General features: G+C 38.1%; 1 protein-coding gene across 1 annotated transcript; it reads left to right on the forward strand.

The window, feature by feature from the left end:
• Positions 1-330: 330 nt before the first annotated feature.
• Positions 331-15,649, forward strand: actn2b (actinin, alpha 2b). The gene is made up of 21 exons (XM_049008580.1): positions 331-1,138; positions 3,285-3,399; positions 4,365-4,484; positions 4,737-4,823; positions 5,478-5,565; positions 6,357-6,435; positions 7,101-7,182; positions 7,828-7,913; positions 8,076-8,168; positions 8,512-8,742; positions 9,948-10,095; positions 10,388-10,538; positions 10,954-11,062; positions 11,384-11,524; positions 11,828-12,010; positions 12,410-12,544; positions 12,729-12,908; positions 13,163-13,309; positions 13,631-13,696; positions 14,153-14,311; positions 14,880-15,649. Exons 1-21 carry the CDS (start codon positions 1,019-1,021, stop codon positions 15,036-15,038), a joined length of 2,679 nt encoding a protein of 892 aa, XP_048864537.1. The 5' UTR covers positions 331-1,018; the 3' UTR covers positions 15,039-15,649.
• Positions 15,650-17,914: the final 2,265 nt, after the last annotated feature.

A 17,914-nucleotide genomic window follows, 5' to 3' on the forward strand; every position in this document is an offset into this window, starting at 1 on the left:
CAGCCTAATATGGAGTAGGGTCACCCATTGCCTGGAAAATCTGATGGCCACACAACCCATTTTAAAAATAGCCTGCCTGTAGGGTACCAGCAAACCGCTTATGAAAGTCTTCAAAGGGCCAGCTAAGAACACAATTAATACCTTCGATATACTGAACCTCAGGGTAAATATCTGTATTCAATCGACTAACCAAAACAAAGTTCTAAATCCGTGCACAATATGTTCTGTTAGCTCACCAGGTGAAACACTTAAAACGCCATTTATCTACAGTACTATGGGGGGGGGCGTCTCCTTCGCGACCGGCATAGATGGGGGTCGGGCTGCAGTACGTGCGCTCTGCGACTTGCAGGGGTGGAATGGGGGTGAGAAGAGTTTACCAAATATAATACAAGGACATCAAATCACAGGTTTAATTCGCTGCTTGAATTAATTCTTTACTCATTAGATTAAGTTTGGAAAGGCATGCATATACGCAAATCAAGTTATACGAAAGGAATGGGCTTTACCTATGCTTTTTGACCGTTACAGAAGAGAAGTCTTATAGTTGTTTAAAAATTAGATCGATTAATACAATGTAGTGATGTTTAGTTAATATTAATATTCAAAAAAGTGGGCAACGTCATTTACAAAGTTGGATAAAATTCAACGAAATTTTAACTGCAGTTAAGTCAGTCGGTGATCAGCCACTGGAGAAAACGACACACTGTTATGCAAATTGATTAGACAGCAAAATCCTACTATATAAAATATCCACATTGTACTACTTCGTATTATAAGTGAGAATTACGATCTTACGATTCCTAGACTATTTAATACTGCCCTTGCGTTGGAGTAGGAGTCACGTGACATTCGGCTATGAATTGATTTTACCGGCTGCTGCGCCTTCATTCTGCCCAATGAACCGAAGGAGGCAACGCCGGTGACAACTAAGCTGGTGTCTAAGGGAACTCAGCTGAAAACCTACCTAAAGTAATCAAACAAAGGTTTAGAATCATTCTTTCAGAGAGAACTGCACAAAATGAACCCGACAACAGTAGAATACAGCAACGGATACGACCAGGATGAATACATGATGCAAGAGGAAGAGTGGGACAGGGATCTCTTGTTGGACCCAGCTTGGGAGAAACAGCAGAGAAAGGTTAGTGATTATGCATAGCAATCTCACGCCGGGACACATAAATTTTAAATTACGGACATCTGAAAATAATAGAATGAATTTGTACTGGAGAGATGGACGGATGGACATCTATAATATCAGTATATATAGAAGATTGAAGTTTTCTTTCAACCTGAGCTCGACTGCTATTATTATTATGATTATTATTATGACTATCGTTATTATTATCATTATTATTAAATAATATTTAATAATAAATAATATTTATAATTAAATAATAATTGTAATAATGATAATAATAATATATTTACCTTACTAGTTTAATTCAATAGCCTAGTGTAATCCATTTGACTGCTTGTCCGGCTCAGGGTCGCGGTCTTAATATAGCAATCTTGCAGTTAAGTTCATTAGAGCTGTCTAGCATTAGTTAATACGTGAAGAAAAAAAATTCATGTTTGTGAACATAGCGCGAAGTGATGCGGAGGGTACCGCTAACAATAGCTCAGCCAGCGGCTCTGCAGGCTTTCACCATTCCATTGATACGCGTGGTATGCGAGGTGTCAACAGATATTTGTAACACTTGATGACGCCCCTCGGATTAGAATGAACGCAATTTCTAATTTTAACTACGGACAAGGGCATTATAATGGGTAAATCCAATGTCATTTTTTAAAGAATTTCTCAGTTTATAGTAACGAATATACTGTGATGTTTACTTCTCTAGGATGTTTACGTCTTATAACAGGATTTACAGATAACTGTTCGTGCACGAAAAGCAAACCTTACTACGGAATACTGACAGTGATCAACCGAAACAAAACAAATGATAAACAACAAGAATGGCAATGACAAAACAGTGATCAGTTACATTTTTACATTGTCATGTCAATTTATATGCATGAGATAATGCTTAAATCTTAAAACCATATGTGCATAACTTTTATACGACCTCATCCATCTGTTAAATGAAAGGCATTCCATTGTGGCCTAAGTGTGAATTCCATATCTGCATTTATGAAACCCATAGGGGATAATGACAATAGGAATGAAGATGTCACTCAGCTAAGAATAGATTGCTCACTTGTTGTCCTTTCTTAGAAACAAGATCAGGATGCATTCATTGTAATTTATCCCTTAGTCCCTGAATAAGGGTATTGTGAAGCATGTAACAGTCATAGCATTCTGAAATAAAAGATGCATTATTATTATTATTATTATTATTAGTAGTAGTAGTAGTAGTAGTAGTAGTAGTAGTAGTAGCGTTCTCAATAGCTGAATACACATTATATAACATGCATGTGCATATAATACATATATTTCATATGTTTGTCTAAATTATTGCAACTGTAGAAAAGTTTGTAACTTTTTTTTGTGTAAACCACACAAACACACATACACACACACACACACACACACACACACACACAGAGGTTTATGGTTAATAATTATATCTTTGTGGGGACCCTCCATTCATTGACAACCCTAACCCCTATCCAGCCCTAACCTTAACCATGAGTAACCAAACAAAATAAGAGACTTTGGGGATTTTTAGTTGTTTGATTGCATTCATAGATCTTTGTGGGGACCCACAATGTCAAAAAAAATAGTTTATTACTTTGTGGGTGTTCATTCGGTCCCCACAATGTAATAAACATAACATACACACACACACATACACACAAAATCACCAATCCACCTCTGTAGCTCTGTAGAGTGGGGAAACGTACAGAGAATCACTTTCACAATTTTATTGTTTTACACATGTCTCTGCATGTATTTTTGTTTTGGATTGTGACACAAGTAAAAGTATTCATGATATATTTATGTACAGATTTGGTTTGATTTTACTGAAATTTTAAATGTTTATTGGTGGATGGTTCTGTTTAGACATTTTCAGTCATTTCTCAAACAACTAAGATATTGTAAAAATGAATACTATATTTTATGACAATATTGATATTTATAACAAAAAATCCTACTATAACCATTTCTTGATTATGTGTATTTCATTGTTGAATATATATGGAAATTCATGGCCCAGATGAAAATGTTTTATAAGCGAGGCCTTAAAATTTTAGTTTTAACCTGTCAGTCAACCAGACCTTATTTCAATTCATTTCGTATTAAAATGTTAAATAAGTGCTTTAGGTGCATTTTCTTTTTTCAGACTTTTACAGCGTGGTGTAACTCGCATCTGAGGAAAGCGGGAACGCAAATCGAGAACATCGACGAAGACTTCCGGAATGGCCTCAAACTCATGCTTCTTTTGGAAGTTATTTCAGGTTCTGTACTTAACTGGAATACTAACAGATAAGCAGCCAATTAAATTAGCAGATAAAAAAATCCCCACAATAGAAGCATTAAGACAGCTGCTTAAAGATTTTATCAATCGCACTGGGATCCCTGAATTTTTTGTATGCCTCATTTATGTATAAGAATTGCCAGTTTTGATTAAATAGAAGCACATCCATAGCATATCCTACCCCACAACATAGTGTAAATGGCACCATGCTGAACAGCATTGTACAAATGTACACCCAGTTGGCATGCTGTCTGTCACATGACTCTGAGGCACTGATAAAACTATCACACTAGATACCATTGCCTGCTTTTGCACTCTGTTGTCACTCCAAACGGATCCCTGCTAATTATGAACTGCTGTCGACCGTTGACACAGTGGCATATTCCATAAGCCATAGACGACCCCGGAGAGTCCAGCAAATTCCTTTACTGGCTGAGATGCTTAGAACCACCGTACCTCATCTATTAAGATTCCATCCCTTTTTAAAGGGAAAATTTAGCTTAGAGTCTTACAGAATTTTTTTTTCAGCCCATTGCCATTCTGTCAGTCCATTGTCAACATCTCATAATTACATAAATACCAGCATGTTTATTTATTTGGTCAATGAATAATCTGCACAGCCAGCAATGACCTGTGGTAGTAGCTGTCTAGAATGTATTTTGTCCTGCGATCCCTGCAGTAATAATAAATTATTATATTATATATATATATATATATATATATATATATATATATATATATATATATATATATATATATACACACACATATATACATATATATACATATATACACACACACACACACACACACACATACACACACACACACACACACACACACACAGTATATAAGTAATGATGACAAAGACAACACAAGTATGTCTACAGAGATTTTATTCAGTATAGTTTTTACTACAACCCTTCCATTTGATTTCTATTACAGGTGAAAGGCTACCAAAACCAGACAGAGGAAAGATGCGTTTTCACAAAATAGCCAATGTCAATAAAGCACTGGATTTTATTACTAGCAAAGGGGTCAAACTTGTTTCCATTGGAGCCGAAGGTACAATTTTTGCTATAAAACAGCATTACTGTACTATTACAAACTGATTCCTAGAGATCATAACTGGAATAACAAAAATATAAATCTATTACAATTTATTTTTCTGCCAAATGGGTTAAATTGAAATCCTCAATCAAATATCATTGACTTACAAATAGATCAAAATCATATTATTATCCAAATACAAAACAAAGATGAAGACACAGCATAGCGCAATAGTAGAATATTGATTCTTTACTATTTATTTTTCAGAAATTGTGGATGGTAATATTAAGATGACTCTGGGCATGATTTGGACCATCATCCTGCGTTTTGCTATTCACGATATTTCAGTTGAAGGTAAGAGGGATCTTAGGTCTATATCGGATATTTTAGTACATATTTTATTGGACACATTTTTTTTACTAGACTGCTGCTTTTAAGTTGCCGTACTTAAGTACAAAGTATTTAATTTTCTTCACTCGCTGCTGCCATTAACTTTTCCCATGATAGAAAATTTTCAAGAGGAACAAATAAGCATTATCAGGTCGACATTTCTCCAAACTGCTCTATATTGAATATAGTGCAAAGCACTATTGTTTCTGGACTCAGTTGATGAAACAGAAGTGAATATATCTGACAATTCATAACAGATAATATAGGCTGCAATTGTCTATTGTCATGTGAATGGAATAGAATAGGCCATTTAATTTGCAAATACAGTGGTAGCTTGGAAGATGAATGTTCAAGAAGGCTGGTCCAGTTGCAATTTGGTCGATTTCCATTTCCCCAAAAGAAATAATGCAAATGACTTTAATCCGTTCAAGATCCCAATAATTGCCTGTTTAAACTTCATTTGATGTTCGAGTTGGACGAATTAAGAGGTGTTCGAGTTCCAAGGTTCTGCTGTACAGTTATAATGTCTGGGTGACAGAGAGGTTCAGTGGGCACTGCAGTCCTGCAGATCGTTCAAAGAAAATGGATTCATAGATCAAAATATTACAAACTTTTCAGAAACTTCTGCAAAGGAAGGTCTTCTCTTGTGGTGTCAGAGGAAAACTGCCCCTTACAGGAATGTCAATGTCCAGAATTTCCATGTCAGGTAAGTTCTGTGGTGGTAACAATACAGTAGCATCAAATTGAAAATATTTTACTTTTGTTGGATTATAATAATAATTTACCGGTTTTTTTTTTTATTAGATAGGGTTAGAGGAGTGTGACTCCTTTACATTAATGAATTAAATAATAAAACCAGTTACATCAGTGGCAAAGTATGTAATTATATGCATTGTAAATAAGAAATAATAATAATACATTAATAAATTATATCATAAACATCTCCAATGGGTCTTATGAGTCTCACCAGAATTGCCTAGTAACCGCTTCAACTGAACGTGTTGAACTCGGATTAAGTCTTTTTTTGCACAGAGAGCACCATCTAGTGGGGTCAGAAAGTACAGCAAATGGTTCATGAAATGGCATTTGGCCATCCTAATGCAGGAGTAGTGAACCACAGCCACCATGCACACAGCACAAATACAACAGATTTTGGTATGTAGAGAGGCACTGAGGGCAATGCTGAAAAGTACCAGTTCAAAGGCGTGATTTGTTTCGGAATCATGCATCACTATTATTCCCTTGGATAGCTGATATTCTGCATGCAAGAAGTGTTTCTTGCTAAGACCATATCACATTCTAGTTCACATAGTGTGTTTCTAGTTGAAAATCACACAAATACGATTCTGTATTGTGTTGGACTTGGGTATTAATATATCAATCGCAGTGTGATATCACGTGTTGTAGCAGGACTGACTGTATGAGTTTTTTAAATTTCTTTTCTAAAGTTTTTTCTTATCAGTAATCCTAAAAATGTTCTTCCCTTGTTCTGTAAAGTTGGAAGGATGGTCTGTCGTTCTGTGCACTGATACACAGGCATCGGCCTGACCTCATTGACTACGCCAAGCTCAACAAGGTCATCTGTAGTATTCTCATCAGCATGCGAGTCCTAACATGCACTGCATGAGAGTGGAACCCTTCAGCTACTCCCCTAGACTTATTATTGTTTGTTTATGAAACTCCTGACCTCAGCATTGACCAATAGGGATAATCTGTGTGGGGTTGTATATTTAATTCGCCTGTTAGCTCTGCTGTTGTTGTGAAAGCTTGTATAAGATAAAAGTCTGTTTATAGTTAGTTGGTCGGTCCTTTCATGTCACCCCTCGCAGGTACAAGTAATATGACAGATACCTACATGCGTTTTCTCTTAGAACATCACACATGACCCAACAGCTCACTTTACATAGATTAACAAGAAAATGAACACTCATTAGGGTTGTGTTAATTTTGTTTTGTATTTGAATACCAACATAGCAATCTCAGGCACAGAGAAATGGATTCCTTTGATATTATAGCATGAGTGTTTGTGGTGCTTATTGAATCATTTGCTTTAAATGAATCTGGTATTCAGCAGAACACATAACAGCTTTCAGAAATAAAAAAAGTTTAATTTCCTTTTTATTTCAGTTATTTTATGGTTTTGTTTACATTGCATTGCAAATATATTTGCAATCATTCTATATATAATAATCGGAGCTGATTTTGCACTAATTAAATTCTTCTTCTCTTTATTTACTACAGGATGATCCTCTTGGTAATCTGAACCTAGCCTTTGAAATAGCAGAAAAGCACCTGGACATTCCTAAAATGTTGGATGCTGAAGGTAATTCGCTTTTTTAAAGACTTATTAGCAAGTTATGTAATTAGGAAAACCCTCAGCACAAAATGGTTCAGAATTTAAGAAACGTTCAATGCTATTTTGGTTCTACTTCCTTTTGCACAACCAAATTTGACAATTTGAGCCAATGGTGGAGACGTGTACAACTGGTAAATTATAAATTTGACTTAAATTATAAAGTTTAAATTTACTTTAGCTTGTGGTAGCCATGAATTATCTTTAAATGGATCGGGCACTTAATTTGATGGTGGGTGTTTGAATATTTAGTTACTAAGCTGACACACCAGATATGACCTATTTGTATACCTGTTGTATACCTTGGTATTTTACTTGAATGGTTTACGTTACTATCTTGCTCAATGTTAGTACATCAGGGGTTTTTAGGCTTTGCACTCAAAAACATACTGTACATTTAAGCAAATTCAGTTTGTGTATACAATTATTTTCTTATAGAGATATTTGCATTTAGAATAGGCACTGTTAAGAATCAACCCAGTTTCCTTTATTTCCCTTCATCCTGCCTCTTGACTGCTGTCATTTATGACTTTCTGCATTATTTGCATTCATCTTTATTTTCATTTATTTTACCTGTTGTCTTCTTTCTGGGTTCCACTTCTAATACACAATTAGATATTGTAAACACCCCAAAACCAGATGAGAGAGCCATCATGACCTATGTGTCCTGTTTCTACCATGCGTTTGCCGGAGCAGAACAGGTATACATTTCATATTTTTGCATATGATTTTATGCATATGTTCATTTTTAATTGAATTTACTTTACTTCTCACTACTGGTCGCTGGACGGTGCCATTTCGTAAAAAATTAAGACATAAGAATCACCTTTCCGGTTTTGCATTATGGAAACTTGCTTTCGCAGGCAGAGACTGCAGCTAACAGGATCTGCAAAGTTCTGGGTGTGAACCAGGAGAATGAGAAGCTGATGGAGGAATACGAGAAGTTAGCCAGTGAGGTACAGACCCACCCATGAATATATGATGAGGCATTTGGGAGAAGTATTTTTTGCTCAAATTGGAAATTATAACTCGGAGTAAAACAGAATTACATATAGCACGGCCCAAAAAATTAATATGGACATAAAGTTACATGAATCATCAAAAAAACATATTGTTTGGGGATTACTGGATTTATTTGTAGTTTGGCAAACACTTATATCTATGACAACATTCAATTTTATCCATTTACTAAGGTGAATATTTAATAAAGTTATTTGTGGGAATCGCATTCGGGGGCGTAACAGTAGGGATGCCTTTCTGCCATAAAATGTCATACATAGCAATGCTTCTATTTTTAAGCTTCTTGAATGGATACGTCGTACCACTCCATGGCTGGAGAACCGTACCACAGAGAAGACGATGGCAGCCATGCAGGCCAAGCTTGAGGACTTCAGAGATTACCGACGCCTACACAAGCCGCCCAAGGTTCAGGAGAAATGCCAGCTGGAGATTAACTTCAATACATTGCAGACCAAGCTCCGCATCAGCAACCGGCCTTCCTTCATGCCTTCGGAAGGAAAGATGGTGTCGGTAAGTTCATTCAGATTCAGCATTCAAGAGATTGTCGCTGTCAGCCCATCAAAATACTGTATGTGTAATTGTCCAGCAAGAAATATCATCTCCACATTGTGCTGCATTTGCACGTTTATTAATACTAGGACGCTCAAAGAAGAAGCAGATGTAGATATTTATCATGTGACAACCAGTCCGATTGTAGAGGAGGTGGGTCAACGCAACTAGAGGAGGCGGAACAAATCAGATTGGTTTTCTCTGTGAGCCAATCATTTTTTGTTCTGTCTTCAGAACATTTTTGTGCAACTCCCACAAACACTCACAATAGCAACAGAACAAAAAGGTGAATTAAATATACAATCCCCACATAGACACGGGCACACTGACTGGACAATATACTTCACATATTACATTTACACAGTGACTAAACAACATGCTGCATACTTCACAACATAAAATGCTTGAGGTTACCTAAATGTAAACTAAATAAAAAGTGCAGCATTGCCCTGATGCAAAACAGTTTTGTTTTGAAGTGTCCTTTTGTAGCGGTGGGTTGACGTAGAGCTACGAGAAGATACTCTGCTAGTATAACCTCACATGATCTCAGTCCTCACTGAGGGACAGATTCCCACTAATGGGGTCTTAAGATGTGAGAACTTCTCTGGCTGGGATGCGGAATGTCAAGTTAAATTAGGACTGTTTTTTTCAGCGTTAAACAGGGGTGAAGCATTGTTAGCAATGAGAAGCAATGAATGGAAATAGACAATAATCTAGGGTCATGAATTAGGACCAAAAGATAAACCTAAGAAGTTGACATGAGGGAACGGACTTGTAGATGGATGATATAAATGTCAGGATTGGCCTCAAAATTGTAATTGGATTTTCAGGGTCTAAGCAAAGTATAAAAATTTACACATTTTTGCAAGACCCAAGGCAAGATGAAACTTAATACAAATAACTCCAGTCAAATGACTTCACCCAGTTTGTGAAGCCCCAGGCAATGATCTACACACGTGGTAAACAGGCTGCAGCTCTACACTAAAGAAACACTATAGAGGAATATCTGCAGACAGAATTTTGAGCAGATAGTATTTGAAAAAATATTTCCCCCGCTTTCAATATCGTTCCATACATGATAGTGGGGGACTTTGTTATGGGGTTTAGCAAAGTAGTTTTGAATTGTGTTAACTTTAAGTCCTGTTTGTTGCTGGGGTGTTTGTTAGGACATCGCAGGTGCTTGGCAGGGACTGGAGCAGGCTGAGAAGGGCTACGAGGAGTGGCTCCTGAATGAGATTCGCAGGCTGGAGCGTCTGGAGCACCTGGCTGAGAAATTCCGCCAGAAAGCCTCCACCCATGAGAGCTGGGCTCATGGTAAGTTTGCTTTTGGGTTGGTAGTGTGTGGCTTAGCAGGCTAGGATGATGTTCCTTATCGGAAGGTTGCTGGTTCAAATCCCAGTGTTAGCAGAGTGGTTTCTGTTTTCAATTAAAGTACCTGTCGAGTAAGTTATTAGGACTTGTGGAGAGTCTTCTCATATACTGTAGAAAACAGAGTTTCTGATGTGTGTTAGTACAAGGTTAAGTATAAATAGTGTTGTTGAATAAGTTCTGTGTTTCGTTCTTGAGATTTATGCAAAAACACAACCTCCCGTTTTGAATGATACAGGTAAAGATCATATTTTGTCTCAGAAGGACTACGAGTCAGCATCGCTAATGGACGTCCGTGCCTTACTGAAGAAACACGAGGCATTTGAGAGTGATCTGGCAGCCCATCAAGATCGAGTGGAGCAGATCGCAGCCCTTGCACAGGAGCTAAAGTAAACCATTCCTGTTCCTGGTCCTTCAGAACATGGGATCTCGTTTGATATTCACATTAAGTTGCTTGTACTCATATATCGAGTTTTTTTATATTGCCACATTTTCTTACTGATCTTGTATAGGAAGGAGGCAGGTGCATCTTCTAATAGAAACAAATTGTATACAGTACACTTTAAAGATTATGAAAGATTACGATTATTTTACCTTAGGCAGTACTGTATGTTTTGTTATGAGTAAAGAACAGTTCCCAGTCCGTGTGTTTAAACTCTCGAAATATGAGAAATATGAAAAATATCACTCTTTCAGTCTTTCACTATTGATGCAACTTGAAATTAAATATAAATGGACTATGAAGTAGTAAACTTAGAAGCTAGAAGCAGCGGAGTATACGTCTGTCATGTCTGGTTCCTTCAGCGAGCTGGACTACCACGCTGTAGCTGCAGTGAATGAGAGGTGCCAGAAGATATGCGATCTGTGGGATCAGCTGGGGACCCTGACCCAGAAACGCAGGGAGGCACTCGAGGTAAGGGCAGCGTTGAAATGGAATTTGCAGTCAATTGGAAATGTGGGTGGCACATCACCAGGCAAGGATTCTAGAATCTTTCGGCATGTACCGGGCTATTCAGTATGTAACTCCAGGAGATGTATTGTCTTTAAAAAGAAACTGGTGTGTTTGACATTGATCACAGGACACCGATAACGCAAACAATAAATTCCCAACAACGTGCATGATTTTGTAGTTGTTCTGTGAGATGTTGATTTTGAGAGTCGTTTGCATTGTTTTTCTTCGGTAAATACATGCCGTATTATTATGAGTTATTTCTTGGGTTATTTTGGATTCCAGAGGACTGAGAAACTACTGGAAACGATTGATCAGCTTTTCCTGGAATACGCCAAGAGATCAGCACTGTTTAACAACTGGATGGAGAGTGCCATGGAGGATCTTCAGGATATGTTCATGGTGCACAGCGTTGAGGAGGTTCAGGTATGCTCAGCATTAGCCGAAATCTTATTATACTTATAACACAGAGTTAAGATAACAGTCTATTCAATATCGGAGAAGAAATGTGTACCTTTGGGGAAAAAGGATGAAATCCACTTTTTTCAGTTTAGAGTTTAGAACTGACAACATTATGTATTTGTTCAATGGTCAAGGCAGAGTTTAGTTCTGTATAGCCCACTGGCATGCAATTGTGGTTGCATGTCTTTGTGTACAAGACTGCAGATTTTCTTGTATTTAATCCAAATATTACTGGTCCTATATTGTGATTAATCTGTCTTGCCCTAGAATCTGATTTCGGCTCATGAGCAGTTCAAGGCGACGCTGCCAATGGCGGACAGCGAGAGGCAGGCCATCCTCGGGATCCACAACGAGGTGCAGAAGATTACGCAGAGCTATGGCCTCAGAGGCAGTCTGACCAACCCTTACAGCACCATCAGCCCGGAGGAGATCCACGCCAAGTGGGACAAGGTAGCATCAGGAATCCTTACAATTCCAAGAACCTTTAGTGCTCTAGGGTGTCATTTAAAAAAAAATTTGTAAGACAAGGAGTCATTTATTCAGCGAAAATTCAAGTAATACATTATTTATTTGTTTGCTATAAAACATTAATGAGTTTGTTAATTTGACAAAGATGATAAAAAATGCTTTGCTTGTTTACAGTAATACCTGTAATAACTTAATTAAAACAATAATACTTACACTGAACACTTTTTATATAGTTTTACACTTTGCCCATTAATATTTTCAAAGTACATAATGTTAAAGATACTTTTCTTAAAGCTACAGCAGCCTATTTTGGCACTAACTACCAGGATTTAGGTCACAACCACACGACTGTGTAACCCACCCATGTGTTTGTGTGAGCAGGTGAAGCAGCTGGTCCCTCGGCGAGACAGTTCCCTCCAAGAGGCACTAAGTCGGCAGCACTCAAATGAACGCCTCAGGCGCCAGTTTTCCTCCCAGGCCAACCTCATCGGGCCCTGGATACAGACAAGAATGGAGGTCTGAGATTGGCCATCGGTTTCCTTTAATTAAAAAACTACCTAGAATCCATGTTAAATCAGTGTCATAGCTCTGTCTTCGGGGTTAAGACTAGGACATGTTTTTAATTCTATTTAAGTGTGGGACACATAGATTTCACTACTGATGGTGAATGTGAGTAGAAATTGCTTGATTGCTTTGGCAGGAAATTGGACATTGTTCTGTTTCAATGAACGGGACCCTTGAGGATCAGATGATTCAGCTGAAGCAGTATGAGGACGTCATTGTCAACTATAAACACAATATCGACCATCTGGAGGGCGACCACCAGCTCATACAAGAATCGCTTATCTTTGATAACAAGCACACCAACTATACCATGGAGGTGCTGCATAAATCTATTACACTTCTCTTAAAACACAAGGATACTTTGAAAGCGAGATTAGTTACATCTGTACAGATCACTAATTGATCATGAAACTACATATGATTTTTAAAAACGTTATAGTCTTTTACGTACTTGCATATATTTTAGCCCTAAAGTATGGAACTGCTCTACAGTATGGTTATAGATTTTGAAAGGTAAACATGCTCAAAGCTTGCAGCTTCATTTGACAAATTTCCCTGTATGGATGACAGCACATCCGTGTGGGCTGGGAGCTTCTGCTTACCACTATTGCCCGGACGATCAATGAAGTCGAAACGCAGATTCTGACCCGGGATGCCAAGGGCATCAGCCAGAAGCAGATGAATGATTTCCGCTCGTCCTTTAACCACTTTGACAGGGTAGCGTACCACTGCTGCTTAGCCGTCGCTGGTCCATTTAACCCTCTTGTTTCAGAATGTTAGCTTTTTCTTGTTTAATTAATGATGATATCATCAGTATGTCACTTTGTCAATGTTAATACACACTTGCCTGTGTGTTTAGAACCAAAAATTCCAGAATTTCTATTTACGTAAACATTCATGTAAATATAGTTGAGGAATACTTCTTCCTATAACCTTGGCATACGATTCTCCTTTAACGTCCCTTGAAACCTGCTCTTGATCTTCCTGAAACCTCTCTTCCCGATTCCACTTCTCTCCAATGGCCCGCCAACCCCACAGAAGAAGAAAGGAGCGATGGAAACGGATGACTTCAGAGCATGCTTGATTTCCATGGGCTATGACTTGGTAGGCACACCGGTCTACCAATGCATACATCTGTAATCTCTTGAAGAGGCTGTAAAGGAAAACAGGGATTTACAATATTAAGGAAACTTGGAATGCATGGAGAGCAGCCAGTAGGGCTTGGCAAATTCAGTTATACCGGTAGAAATTAAATGTATGCATTCAAGTAGAATGAATGACAACTGAGAGGGGATGGATGTATTTTAAGGGTGAATGGCTTTCATTATAGAAAAAAGATACAGCCCCTAAATATATCAGTGTATGCAGCTTGTGAGATGTAGGTCACGAACCTACATGATAATGCAGCATGATGTCATGAGTTTCACATAACGTAAGTGACAAGTATTTGTAATTAGACTTTTTGTTTCCTAGAACTGTTTTCATGAGCAGTCATGTAGAAGAACACAGTTTGATTGTCTTTACACTGAGCCTGTTCCATCTATGCAATGCTGAATGCAGGGTGAGGTGGAATTTGCCCGCACCATGTCGATGGTGGACCCCAACGCTATCGGGGTAGTGTCTTTCCAGTCCTTCATTGACTTCATGACCAGAGAGACTGCTGAGACTGATACAGCAGAGCAGGTCATTGCTTCATTCAGGATTCTGGCAAGTGATAAGGTGGGCTACACTCCACTCCACTAGGGGGCAGCACAGGCTAAAAGGGTGACTACCAAACAGAGCTACAATCTATATCCCACTACTTGGTAATCACCCCATCTTCTACATGCTTTTAGGATTTTGAGCAGGAGGACAGTGTGTTAATGGGAATGCAAACCAATAATAATAATTTTCTAACCAAAAGCTTAAAGTACATTTGAGGTGAAATTAAAAGACTTTAATTTGCACCATTACTTTTTGTGGATTATGTTGCAGTAGTGGTACAGTATAAAAGAGTGGCAATGCTATTAAGTTAACACAAGAGATACTATTTGTAGAACAGTCAACTGGAAAAGTGTTTCCAATAAATTAGTCAAATATGAATACTTCCACTTCAAAGATGTGAGTTTGTGTGCCCTGCAATGGACATGCAATGCACCTTTTTTAAAATATTTTCCACCGGCCTGAGCCCTGTACTGCCTACAATAAGCCCCAGCACCCTGCCCTTATGCTGGATAGGTAGTTGGAATATTGCATGGATGGATGGATGGTTACCAAAGACTTATGCAAGACTCTCTTGTGTCCACAGCCATACATCCTGGAAGAGGAGCTGAGGAGGGAGCTGCCCCCAGACCAGGCAGAATATTGCATCATGAGGATGCCCCCCTATCGCGGGCCTGGGGCAATACAAGGGGCCCTGGACTTCTCCTCCTTCTCCACTGCGCTGTACGGAGAAAGTGATCTTTAAGGTTGCATGCAGGTCCTTGGATCACATTTCTTATCCACCCACATAAATCATGCAAGTTATGTTTCCTAAGTAAAACAGCTTAGTGATTTATAGCACAGTACAAAACATATTTGCGGAGTGTGGCATAATTGTTAGTCTTTATGAAAGTAACAAGAATTTTCTGGTTTGGCTACTTCAAGCAGAATCAGTTAAATGCCTTTGATCTTCAATGCACTTTCCCCTAATATATATACCAACAGACAAATCTTAATACAATTAACTAAGAAAATGTGTTACACCATATGAGCTTTTACATGTTTAATGTATGTTTAATGAATTTTAATTACTGCATTCGTAAGACAAAAAATATATAAAAATTTATATTACACAGAATATAAAAACAGCCTAGTTCGGTTTTCATTAAAGGATTTTGTTAGTGAATACATTCTTTTGGGTTATTTAATACAATGGGATTGAAACAGCAAATAAATTGTTATTCTTAAATGTTATATTAAAAATTGTACCTATCAATAATCTGGAAATCAGAACCCCTGCTTCAAAAATTCTATGAATCCAATTTCTTTGTTGGACTCATTTCACCTGGTTACAACTTAATAAAAATATAATGACGACTGATGTGCCTGATTTCTCTCTTTCACCCGAAAGTCTTTCACAGTTCTGTAAATGCACATGTTTATACCCACAGTTACTGGAAAAAAATAAATGGTCAACTTCATTTGTTAACTAAAGATGAGTGTCTACTTGGTATTCTATGTTGGGGATCAAAATTGGAAACGTGCTGAAATAATGGAATGTTAATTAGTGGGAGAGTACACTTGTGATAGTAAAAGTTTGTGGCGAAAAAGTTGAAAATATCTTGGACATTTTTTTTTTTTGCCTCATCTCATGTACCGAAAAAACAATATACTGGTCACATCAGCTGCTGTGGGCCATCTTCCAAGCACTGATTCTGCCTAGTCTCTTTGAATTTGTTTAACTTATGCTTTTTGAATTAAAATCTAACTTTGCACTACTCAGTTTTGAGATTCTGCCTTTCTGCGAAGTGTTTTTTTTTTAACAGAAATTTCAAATAGACATTAAACCTGCCATGATTTGTCCACCAGGTGCCGCCACTGAACAGATCCGGCTATAGGGTTACTCCTGGATCACATAATGAATGACAATATTTTAAACAGTAGGGTGATTGGACAAAATCCACCAGAGTGTGCTATAGTTGATCTACCTAATGCTTTATTCCTTTTCTTACATTTCCATTCGTCCTTTTCAAATGCACAACCCCTCATCCAGGACAGGGTTAGCTTATCCCAGGAAACAGAGGGCACATGGCAGCGGAATGCCCCGGAAAGCATGCTAATCCATCACAGTGTGCACATGACGCACATGCAATGTAAAAACAGCAATTCTCCTAACCATGTTTTTCCAGAAGAAGAAACACACATGAACGAGATCTAAGGAAAATGCAAACATACACAAATCCAGGTCAGGAATTCAATCTACAAAGCCGAAGGCATGTGCAACCCACTGAGCCAAGGTACCAACAACTATTGGGACACCTGGCCATTACACCTGCAGGCACTTTCACCGCATCCCATTCTAAATCCACAGGCATCGATATGAAGCTGGTCATAGGCTTTCCACAAGACTTTGGAGTATGTCTGCAGGATTATTTTTTTCATTTTCATCTGATTGATATGACTAGTTGCATGAAGGACAATGTATACAGTTTTATTTCAGCCTCTAACCCATCATCTATGTTCTTTGTAACCAGCAGCATCATTTCATTGATTAGCTTGATGACTAAAAATGCCACAACGTCAAGTGAAATGCGTCCTGGCCGTGGATGTACTGTAATACTGAAGGTTCTATGTAATGGAGCTGCAATAAGAGGATGACATTAAGGGGAAACAGGACACAGTTACAGCTAACATGCAGTCAGTCTGTGAGTCCCAGATAATTAACAGTCAGAATGCAATTACGCTGAATCGGGAAACAGGCTAGGGGATAGTTTTAATTGCATAGTTAAAAATTTAACAGGGTCAATTCAATCAGGTCAAAGCCAATTAAAAACAGTAACTGCACCATGCTACAGTTAAGTCTGTAGAAGTAGGGGTTTATTGGTAGGATTTGTTTATGTTTTAATTGAACCGTGTGAAAGTTTTAATCTAGTGGTCTGGTTATTTGTAGTTATGTTTACACAGTTCAGATCACCTTTTAGATTATCACCAATTGATTGATTATGTGGACATTAAATTGATTAGGTATGTGGACAATTAAAATGCTCTGAGTGTTACAGTAACTAACACACAACATGCTTAACTTCCATTAGACTTGATGGTGATTTGTCGTAAAATTGTCAGTTAGAGGCAGTAATACCCAATTATTCCTAAAGCTGTATGAGATGGGGAAGGACTTCAAGTGCTTCAAATCCAATTGGGAGACAATTATGTGCTTACAATCCATGCCGTCATTAACCCATAGACAACACAAAGGAAAGCGGGAGGCAGTGTGGGTACAAACCTGAGGCACCGGAGCCCCACACGCTAACCAACACCAAGATATTATATTTTATTTCTCAGCCCTTTTTTATGCCCCCTTTGTTTTTTTCATCAAAGATGAAATTTGGCTCCTTACCGTGTAATTTAGCCGAACCTATGCAGGTTGCCAGGAAATGATTAGGGGGAACCCAACCATTCCGCCAGACATGCTACCAAATGGCCTTTAGCAGAGCCATACGTGACACATCGCTAGGGGCTGCTAGCGAAGGTGACCTCCTGTCCTTGGCCACATCATATTTTTCTCACATCTTATCGTAACTCACGTTCAAGCGTCATACGTTCTTTTTACACAGTTAGGTTAATTCTTACTGGGTTAATAAG

The sequence above is a fragment of the Brienomyrus brachyistius genome, chromosome 3 (assembly GCF_023856365.1).
Source record: "Brienomyrus brachyistius isolate T26 chromosome 3, BBRACH_0.4, whole genome shotgun sequence".
Classification (NCBI taxonomy): Eukaryota; Metazoa; Chordata; class Actinopteri; order Osteoglossiformes; family Mormyridae; genus Brienomyrus; species Brienomyrus brachyistius.

What these genes read in the sequence shown, in the direction of transcription:
- actn2b (XM_049008580.1), top strand. Translation starts at nt 1,019, where the DNA reads ATGAACCCGACAACAGTAGAATACAGCAACGGATACGACCAGGATGAA. An exon ending in CGGAAGGAAAGATGGTGTCG is followed by an intron (nt 8,743 to 9,947) that starts GTAAGTTCATTC and finishes GGTGTTTGTTAG; the next exon opens with GACATCGCAGGTGCTTGGCA. An exon ending in GGATTCTGGCAAGTGATAAG is followed by an intron (nt 14,312 to 14,879) that starts GTGGGCTACACT and finishes TTGTGTCCACAG; the next exon opens with CCATACATCCTGGAAGAGGA.